This window comes from Nannospalax galili, unplaced genomic scaffold (genome assembly GCF_000622305.1).
Source record: "Nannospalax galili isolate Female #2095 unplaced genomic scaffold, S.galili_v1.0 scaffold653, whole genome shotgun sequence".
Taxonomy (NCBI): domain Eukaryota; kingdom Metazoa; phylum Chordata; class Mammalia; order Rodentia; family Spalacidae; genus Nannospalax; species Nannospalax galili.
In genome coordinates this window covers 2,710,512-2,720,534 of record NW_008334077.1, presented here as the reverse complement: position 1 = coordinate 2,720,534, position 10,023 = coordinate 2,710,512, and the positions used below count along the sequence as shown (strand labels likewise).

The following is a 10,023-nucleotide window of genomic DNA, read 5'->3' as shown; positions in this document are numbered from 1 at the left end:
TTTAATTTTTTTTAATGGCGTTTTTCTCATTCCCCTCCCTGCCCAAACTCCCCTTCCCTGGGGAGCCCTTGGGCTCCCCAGAACTGGCTGGGCCCCTGGGGACAGAGCCACCCCATGAGCTCGGGGTCCACCAGTGTGGGGGGGGAGATTCTGGGATTGCCCGGTCCTGGGTTGTTTCCAGGAGAAAGCCGGGGGAAGGGACCCTCAGGCCATGCCCCAATGTGGTGGGGAGGATAACCCACAGCTCTGGGTCTCTTTTGCCCTCTAGGGCTGTTGCTAGGAAGAGGGAAGAGGGAGACCAAATGGGGTGGGGTGGGAGGGTGTCAGGTAGAGGCAACTGATTTCATTTGTGCCACATGCATGGGCATTGCAGCCTTGTGCTCCCCCAGGCCTGCAGCTGCCTGGGGCCCAAGTTGCAGTGAGCAGGGTGGGGTCTGGGAGGTGGGGAGACGCAGGAATCGGGGTTGGAAGTAGGAGCAGCTCTTTGGCTGAGTGCAGCAATGGGGAGCCAGAAATGGGCAGCTCTCCCAGGGAGTGAGCAGCTACTGTAACTTTTTTAAATTAAGACAAAAAGCCTTGAAGAAAATGAATTTATTTTTCTAAGTGTAACCTCAGTATTTATGTAATTTGTACAGGGGCCATGCCCCACCCCCTTAATGCCCCCTTGGGGTAGACCTTGAGGGTGGGTCAGCATAGGGGAGGGTCTTTTACCCTGTGTCAGAGCCGACCTTCACCACCTATATCCTGTAAGGAAGCTTTTACAGAAAGGCAGTTGGGGTGGCGTTTCATTAACCCCTTGGTGCTGCCTTCAGTAGGAACAAGTCTGCTTCTGTGATTAGGTGAGGGGTGGGGGTGGGGATTTTACGCACAGCCTAGGTATCAAGGGGATGGATGATCTGTTGACCTGTTTGAGAACCCCCCCAACCTCTAATCCCCATTACTGTTTTGCCCCAGCTCGGGGTGCCAAGATGAAAGTCACGTTTATGGGGCTTTCTTCTGGGCTTTTGAGTGGCTTTCAAGGCTGGGGCATGGTCAGTCAGGGGCCAGAGTGGGGGCACTTGGGACTCAGGTCTGTAACTGCCCAGCCCCTTTCTCTGCTCACTCCTCACCACTCACTCACTCCCCACTGCCCCTGCACCTGGGAGGAGATGTTGATAAATTCCTCCTCACAACAGACAGACCCAGTGTGTGATTCAGGCAAAATGCTTATGTGTGTTGTGTGATCGTGGCTGTGGGAGAACATGCGTGTCAGAACATGGGTGTCAGGGATGAGGTGGCATATCTATGTGCAGCGACCCTTGGTGTTTCCCTTCCTTGGTGGCTCTGGAGTGTGTGCGTGTGTGTATGTGTGTGCACTTGTGCCTGAGTGAGTGTATGTTCATGAATGTTGTGTGTCAATGGTTTCTACTTCCCCTGGGATGCCGACCCAGGAATAGTGGACATGGTCACAGTCCTATGTACAGAGCTTTCTTTTGTATTAAAAAAAATTACTCTTTCAATAAATGTATCATTTTTGTGCACAGACTGGGGTCTTTGGCTGTGTCTTTGGGGTCTTTTCAGCCTAGGGAGGGAAGAGTAAACAGAACCCCCCCCCAAATCCTGCCCCCCAAAGCATCACTGGCTGCTTGATGAAAATGAAACGAGGTGGGTGCTTTGGGCTGTTGAGTTCTACTACAAGACTTAAGAAACTTGGGAATGGGACTTCTTTCCTGTGCATGGTTATGCTAGGTGCTCAGGGCAGCATGGGATTCAGTGGTTTTACCGAAAAGGCAAAGTGGCAGAACTAACCTAATATACTGGCGGTGGGGAGGGTTGGGAAACCCATGAATAAGCCATCTATTGAAAAGTCAAAGGGCAGTCAGGGCGGTGGGAATGTGGGTTAACTTATCCAGAGCGGATGCTATGAAGGGGGTCAGGATGTGAGGAAGAGGAAGGCAGACCCAGTAAAGAGGAGACTTCACACCTGGCTGGCTGGGAAGGGCGCGGCAGCAGAGGGCCCACCCCCATCCCGGCCAAACCTCGGGCTCGGGCGGCGTGCAGCCTCCACCGCGGGTAGTACGCATGCTCCACGCGCGCGTGTAGTTCTGCCACGCTCGGAGTGGGCCGCGGTGGGACCCGTAGATGCCTCGCGGTGCGTGCGCTCGGCTCGCCGGTGTGTAACCGGAAAGGCGCTGCCAGGAGGCGGGACCGAGTTGCGGGAGCGGCTGCTGGGTCCCTGCGAGGGCCGAGCAGGGAGGTGGGAGGTGAGAGGAGCCTTCGGCGCCCGCCCGGTGCCCACCCCGCCCTCCCCGGCCCCTTCCCCGCGGGAGAAAGAAGCCGGATCCGCTGCTGTCAGCTCGCGTCGCCGCGCCCGCCACCCTCACCCCGCCCCGACCCCCCGACCGTCCCTCCGCGCTGCCGACCCCCATCGCCGCTCGGGTGCCTACCACGGGGCTGTGGTCTAGCTGCTTTCTGGTCCCAACCACTAGACGTCACCCGCAGGTCTCAGTTTACCTCTCCCGGTCTAGGCCCTTCTGAGGCCGTCCCCGCCCCCGCCCCCTAGGCCTTAGCGGATAGTTTCTCTTGGCCTTCCGGGCAGCATCACTGGTTACCTCCCCGCCTCCCCCCACGTCCCCCCCTTGAGATTCACATCCTCCTTCACTCCTCTTCAGGTCTTTCTGCTACTTGTTTTTTTGTCTGTGGACCCTGACATGACGCCCACCCTGATCACGGTTTCTTCGTCTGGGTACACCTTCGATTCTTGCCCTTTCCATCTCCTGTTGCACCTACACTGCTTCATACACATAGCTTTTCCTGACCCACTGCTTCATACACATAGCTTTTCCTGACCATTTTGCTCCCCATTCATCTTATTGATAATGCACATGTAAATGATGCTGGCTACCCTACCTTCTCCATCTAAGAATAATATTAGATTATGCTATAATTATACATGATGTTTACTGAGCATGTCCATGCTTAATGCTTTGTGTGTGTGTGTGTGTGTGTGTGTGTGTGTGTGTGAGAGAGAGAGAGAGAGAGAGAGAGAGAGAGATAGGGTCTCCCTGTAGCCCCAGCTGGCCTGGAACTCACTATGTAGACTAGGCTGGCCTCCAACTCAAAGAGATCCGACTTCATCTGCCTCCCAAATGCTGGGATTAAAGGCGTGTGCCACCACACCTGGCTATTTCTTTTTTTAATTTTATTGTGTATGAGTGTCTTGACTGCATGTGTGTAAGTACACCCATGTCATGCAATGCCCATGAATGTCAGAAGAGCGCATCAGATCCCTCTGGAACTGGAGTTACAGATGGTTGTTAGCTGCCATGTGGGTGATGGGATGCGAACCTGGTCTTCTGCAAGAGCAGCCAGTGCTCTTAACTGCTGAGCCATCTCTCCAGCCCTGTTTGTTTTTAAAACAGAGTCTCACTAGTTGAGGCTGGTCTGGAACTTGCTCTGTAGACCAGCCTGGCTATAGAATTAATGATTGTAGGCATGTGCTATCACACTATGCTTAAATTTATAGCCTTTTTTTTTCCTTTTTTTTTTTTTTTTTTTTTTTTTTACAGTGCTAGAGATTAAACCCAAGACCTCTCACATACTAGGCAGGAACTCTGTTTTAGAGCTATAGCCCAGACCTCTTCCATTTCTGTTTTTTCGTTTTGTTTCGTTTTGTTTTGTTAATTTTTTTGGTTGTTATTTGGGTTTTTTATTGTTATTGTTTTATGGGGGGTTTTGTTTGTTTGTTTGCTTTTTTGAGACAGGGTCTCCCTGTAACCCTAGCTGGCCTGAATCTTGCTATGTGGACCAGGCTAGCATCCAACTTACAGAGACCTGCCTGCCTCTCCCTCTGCCTCCTTAGTTCTGGGTTTAAAGGCCTGTGACACCACACCTAGCTCTTCTTCCATTTCTGAAACATTTTCATTTCATCCTCTCTTTTCACTCCATTCATATATATATACAATATGATATATATCTTATTAAAATATAAATATTTAGTTATGTATTCTGTCCTGTTCTTTGCCTTTTCTGTGTGTGCTTTAAATTCCATCATGTGGCCTCCCAAGACCACTCACCTCATCTGTGTTGTAAGATTCTATCACCTGCTATGTTGTCTTTTTAACCATACTGCTGTCTTTCTCCTTGTATATCCCAGGAGGTCAGGATGGTAGGGGAACGACGTGCAGGGGACTTTGTGGTGCCCTTGGGGCCCCGGCTGCAGGCGTCTCCTGAAGAACTCATTCGACAGCGGCCTGGACATGATGGGCATCCTGAATACCTGATTCGATGGAGTATCCTCAAGTGTGGAGAAGAGGGCAAAGTGAGCGTAGAGGAAGACAAGGCAGAGCACCTCCTCATGTGGCTGTCAGCCTCAGAGGTCTATGCCAACTGCCCCATGCTTTTGCATGAGTGGACACTATCTAAAGGACCTCAGTATGAACCTGCTCGGGGGTTAGGAAGCTTCCCCCGAGATCCAGGAGGCCTGGATGAATTGGCTTTGGCAGAGATGGAGGCTGATGTGAGGGCACTGGTATGCAGGGCTGCCAGGCAGCTGGAAGAAGGCGGGTCTTCAAGCCTTACGGCTGCTGTACTTCATACTGTCCATGTGCTCAACGCCTATGCCAGCATCGGTCCTCTCACCAGAGTCTTTAGGGAGACAGGAGCCTTGGACCTGCTTATGCACATGCTGTGCAATCCTGAGCCTCAGATCCGTCAGAGTGCAGGCAAGATGCTGCAGGCACTGGCAGCCCACGATGCTGGTAAGAGAAAGCCAGGGAAAGAGGAAATGCATTGGAGAGAATGTGGCCACGGGGAGGAAGAACAGAGAGAAGAGAGATTTCTTTATTAAGTAGCAATTCAGTATAAAGGAAACAGATGAATAGGTCATTGCAAGTGTATTAGTAGGGTAAAAGCACAGGGTCTATCTGTCCATTCTCTGTATTGCAGCGGAGAAAGTAGATTTGCATTTTTTTGAACAGTTGGGAATGTTGGTTGTGAAATCAGTTTGGGAAGGATTTATAGCCAACTTTAAAAGAACATTAAGATATTAGTACATAGATAACACTTTTCCAAGTTTTGTAGCATGGAGTATATTTCAATTATGTGTGTATAGCTTGTGTCAGGTTACATGTAAAGTGTATTTCTTGATTTGGGTCTCAGTCACAAAGAAGTTTAAAAGCTTCTAGAAAGAAGAATGCCTGGGAAAGGCAGGGAGGCATATTGGGGATTGAGGAGAAGATCCAGATTGGGTGTGGCTTACAGGGAGTCGGGCTCACGTCCTTCTGTCACTGAGCCAGCAAGATGGCATCGAGCAGCACATGGATTTTGACAGCCGCTACACTTTGTTGGAGTTGTTTGCAGAGACCACATCCTCTGAAGAACACTGCATGGCCTTTGAGGGCATCCATATGCCTCAGGTACTCTGCCAGCTCTACAGGATACTGTGCTGTCTCAAACTATGGTTCAGGATTGTGGGTTAGCACACAGCAACCTGGAGGGCTAATCAAAGCAAAGGTTCATGCCCCCTTCTCAACCTCTCCCAGTCAGAATTTCTAAGATTAGAACCTAAGAATAGGGAGATGGTAAAGTTCCATAGGTAAAGCTCTTGCTGTAGAAGCATGAGGACCAGAGTTCGGATCCCCAGAACCCATGTAAAATTTGGGTGGGTATTGTGGCCAGCCTGTAATCCCAGCATGCAGAGGCAGAGACAGGGATCCCTGCGGCAACCTGGCTAGCCAGACTAGCCAAAACTGCAAACCCTAGATTCAGAGAGAGACTGTATGTGAGAGACTGTGCCTCAGTACGTAAGGTGGAGAGTGACCAAGGAAAACATCCGACATTAACCTTGGGCCTCCACACACATGCACACGCACCTGCACACACACATGTCACCATACATGTGAACGTGTATGCACATATGCACCCAAACACAAACTTCTAAGATTCTGTTTTTAGACTTTTTTTTTTTTTTGGTCCTTTTGAGACAGGGTCTCCCTATAGCCCCAGCTGTCCTGGAACTCACTATGTAGACCAGGCTGGCCTTGAACTCACAGAGATCCACCTGCCTCTGCTTCCTGAGTGCTGGAATTAAAGGCATGTGCCACCGTGCCCGGCCTTGTGTTTCATTTTTTAAAAATATTTTATTATTTTTTATTTTTATTTTATGTGTATGCATGTATTGCCTGCATGTAGGTAAGTGCACCTGTGTCGTGCAATGCCCAAGAAGAGGCTGTCAGATCTGGAACTGGAGTTACAGACAGTTGTTAGCTGCCATGTGGGTGCTAGGATTCGAACTCGGGTCTTCTTCTGCAAGAACAATCAGTGTTCTTAACTGCTGAGCCATCTCTCCAGCCCCTCCTTTGTGTTTCTTAGACAAATCAGTCTGAGAAGTTCAGACCTAGGAATGAGGACTCCACATCTGTCTGCAGATGAAGACACTGAGGGGAAAGGGAGAGGCCAAAGCCAGGAGGAGATGGAATTATACCAAGGATTGTGTCTTACAGATCCCAGGAAAGCTGCTGTTCTCCCTGGTGAAGCACTACCTATGTGTCACTTCCCTGCTGGATCAGTTGAATAACAGTCCAGAGACAGGAGCTGGAGACCAAAGCTCCCCATGTCCCACAAAGGAGAAAAACCGGGGACAGCGGGAGCTAGAGTTCAGTATGGCAGTGGGCAACCTTATTTCAGAGCTGGTGCGGGACATGGGCTGGGCCCGAAACCTCGGTGAACAGAGCATGTCGCCGCCACGGCCATCCCGGTCTATCTTTCAGCCCTGCATTTCAGGGCCTCCACTATTACTGCCCACTGTTGTCACTGTTCCCAGAAAGCAAGGGCGGGCCTTCCGCCATCGCTCTGAATTTTCTAGCCGTAGTGGCTACGGTGAGTATGTTCAGCAGACGGTGCGGCCAGGGATGCGAGTGCGGATCCTGGATGACTATGAGGAGATCAGTGCTGGGGATGAGGGCGAGTTCCAGCAGAGCAACAATGGTGTACCTCCCGTGCAGGTGAGGGTCACGGTGGTTGGGACCAGTGAAGAATTTATTCTGGGTGGCACACAGCTGTGGCTTCCCAGAGGAAGTTCTGCTATGCCACCCAAGGAGGAAAAACCCCTAGGGATAGGCTGAGGATGTAGCTCTGTTGGTAGACTGCTTTCAGAGTATATGCATGAGGTCCTGGATTTGAGTCTCAGCATCACATAAAACTGGGCATGGTGGTTCATGCCTGTAATCTCAGCACTCAGGAGGTAGAGGCAGGAGGCTAGCAGTTCAAAGTCATCCTTGGCTACGAAGAGAGTTTGAGGGCAGCCTCAGTTATATGAGACCCTGTATCAAGAGAGTTTGAGGGCAGCCTCAGTTATATGAGACCCTGTATCAACAACAAGGGAGGGAGGAGAGGTAGACAAACCCTCAGGGGTATTGGAGTGGTAAAAAAGAATTGGTACATGAGAGGTTCTATTTAGAGGCCTGAGAAACTTGGGTGGAGCGGGTGAGCTATGAAGTCAGTCTCATACCCAGGAAGCAGAAATAAGATACTGAGGTACTTCCACCACTACCACCAGTAGAGGATGCTAAGAAGGAGAGTGGGAGCAGAGACCAGACCGTGAAGGTTGGCAAGAAAGACAGGGCCCTTTCCTGATAGTGGCAAGAGGCCTTTAGCTATATGGAGGTTTCTCTAAGTCTAGCCAGTTGTGTATCTAAGGATGTGCCCTGGGTCTAAGCTCAGGCCCAGAGCTCAGAGGGCTGAGCTGTCACTCTTCCCTCCTCCCAGAGCTCAGAGGGCTGAGCTGTCACTCTTCCCTCTTCCCAGGTCTTCTGGCAGTCAACAGGTCGCACCTACTGGGTGCACTGGCACATGCTGGAGATCCTGGGTCCTGGGGAAACTACTGGGAATTCGGCTTCAGCAGCTGTGGAAAAGGGGACAGGGGCTACTGTATTGGGCACAGGTGAGCTTAAGAGAGGACATAGCATGTTTTGAGACAGAGGAATGTGGTCTAGCACTAAATCACTTCCGATTCAGAGATTCAGAAATTGGCTGCCTTGCTTCCCCAGCACTTCCCTCCTGGGACTGGAAGCCTGCGTATGGCCTCTACTCTTTGCCATATCTCCAGCCTGAGCACCAGAAGAATGAGGAAGCGGGATACCTGACCCAGGCAGAGTGGTGGGAGCTACTTTTCTTTATCAAGAAGTTGGACTTATCTGAACAGCAACCAATTTTCCAGAATCTTCAAGAGAAACTGGATAAGGTACTAGAGGCCTGAGATACCTGGGTAGGGGGCTGTGGTGGGGTAGAGATGGGCACTCTAGAAGTTCTAGTTGTGGAAGACCTCTTGGGAGACTGGAGCTAGTGGTTAAAGGGTATGGGAGTCCTCCTGGGGGCGGGGGGGCATACTGTGAGGGTTTGGTGTGTAGAAGGTATCAGGACATGGTAGGGGTGGCATCCTCCCCTTACTGTTTGAGGATCTTGCTGCCTGTTTGTCCCTGAAATGAATACCCTTTGTGTTGACAGGCCCTGGGTGAAAAGGCCCTAGGTGAGATCTCTGTGCCCATAGAGATGGCCAAAGGTATGCTGCAGGTTCTCAGTAATCGGTTTGAGGGTAACACCCTCTGTGACCTGCTCAACTCCCAAATCTATGCCACGTATGGGCTGCTACCTGATGAACTAAGCAGTTTGCCCACTTCACGAAGTCACTCCTGTACCCCAGATCCAGAAAAGGAGTCCAAGTCAGCAGCCAGCTTCTCAGAAGAAGAGACTGAGTCCTCCAGAGCAAAGTCTGAGCCCCCTAAGGCAGAGACAGAGCTTGCCAATGCACAGACTGAGCCCCCCAGAGCACAGAGTGATTCTCAGCTCTTTAACCAGCTTCTGGTGACTGAGGGGATGGCCCTGTCCCCCGAAATCCAGGAGGCTGCTACTGGTGAGTTGGGTTCCAGGAGGGGATGGCAAAGACATTGGCTCAAATCATGAGCTGGCCCAGTAAAGTAAGTCGATAAAGTGGGGGTAAAGCCACGGGGGAAGGGCTCATTTGTACGGCAGAATGCCTTGAAACCAAGCATATGTCTTCTTCCCTTTGACCTTGATTGTATCATCAACAGCCATTCCTTTTCTTCAGTAGCTTTGGAAAATTGGGGTCCATTTTTCAGGCTCTTGCCATCTTGACTTTGTGATTAGATCCTTCACATACACTTGGAAAACTTAGAAATGCTGTTTACAGTGATGAATAATGGTGGGCTAACTAGACTTGACTTTTAAAGACTTCCAGCTTGGAGGTACTACAATTCCTTTAGCTACTGCCTTTCCTCCACTAATTACAGAAATGGCTAGAGCCTTGCGGGGTCCTGGTCCACGCAGCTCCCTGGATCAACATGTGGCAGCGGTCATGGCCACTGTGCAGATATCCAGCTTGGATACAAACCTGCAGCTTTCAGGGCTCTGGGCCCTCTCTGAGGCTGTGGAGGAGGTTACTGAGCAGGACCACCCTCTGGTCCGTCCTGACAGATCTCTGAGGTTAGCACATTGCACTGGGAGGAGGTTTGGGTTGTAGCTGTGGGTGTTAAGGATGGTGGTAGTAGGGAAGGAGTAATGAAATTGAATTAGAAGGCTGGGGTGAAGGAAGGGTGGGCCTGGGGAGAGTGGAGCAGGAGGTAGGTGGTTACAGCATTTTAGAGCACTTGTGAGGCTTTTTCATGCATTCTCTCATTAAATCTGCCTTAACCCACAGAAGCACTGAAGATATTATTATTATTGATATTATTATTGATAGCAGTAATATAGTTTACATGAGAAAACTGAGACTTTAAATCACTTGCTCAGAATCCTACATAGAGCAAAGCCAGGATCAGAACCTAGGCCCTTTTGGCTCTAGTACTTAAGATTTTTTTTTTTTTCGGTTTTTTTGAGACAGGGTGTCCCTGCAGCCCCAGCTGGCCTCAAACTCATAGAGATCCACCTGTCTAACTCAACAGAGATCCACCTGTCTTTGCTTCCCTGATCTTTGCTGGGATCAAAGGTGTATGCTACCACGCCTGGCCGTACTTGAGTTTTTTCTTT

The 10,023-nt window shown here is 50.4% G+C and overlaps 1 protein-coding gene and 1 long non-coding RNA gene across 8 annotated transcripts in view; one reads left to right on the top strand and one right to left on the bottom strand.

Annotated features, from left to right (window-relative positions):
* Positions 1 to 34: 34 nt before the first annotated feature.
* On the bottom strand, positions 35 to 2,539 carry LOC115069610. Its single transcript, XR_003848862.1, has 2 exons — positions 2,427 to 2,539; positions 35 to 2,215 (listed from the first exon to the last, which is right to left on the bottom strand). It is a non-coding gene; the product is annotated as an uncharacterized LOC115069610 (long non-coding RNA).
* Cul9 (cullin 9) overlaps positions 2,129 to 10,023 on the top strand; it is a 52,862-nt gene continuing 44,967 nt past the window's right edge. For 4 of the 7 annotated variants that reach the window (XM_017797154.2, XM_008829086.2, XM_017797151.2 and 1 more), the window contains exons 1-8: positions 2,129 to 2,243; positions 4,136 to 4,739; positions 5,242 to 5,396; positions 6,483 to 6,983; positions 7,786 to 7,921; positions 8,028 to 8,221; positions 8,485 to 8,890; positions 9,288 to 9,480. In XM_017797154.2, the coding sequence (XP_017652643.1) occupies positions 4,145 to 4,739; positions 5,242 to 5,396; positions 6,483 to 6,983; positions 7,786 to 7,921; positions 8,028 to 8,221; positions 8,485 to 8,890; positions 9,288 to 9,480 (2,180 nt within the window). In that variant the 5' untranslated portion in view covers positions 2,129 to 2,243; positions 4,136 to 4,144. Of the gene's footprint in view, positions 2,244 to 2,288; positions 2,482 to 2,612; positions 2,726 to 4,135; positions 4,740 to 5,241; positions 5,397 to 6,482; positions 6,984 to 7,785; positions 7,922 to 8,027; positions 8,222 to 8,484; positions 8,891 to 9,287; positions 9,481 to 10,023 lie in introns of those variants that run through there. The other 3 variants (XM_008829087.2, XM_017797153.2, XM_017797152.2) reach the window with 3 other exon arrangements.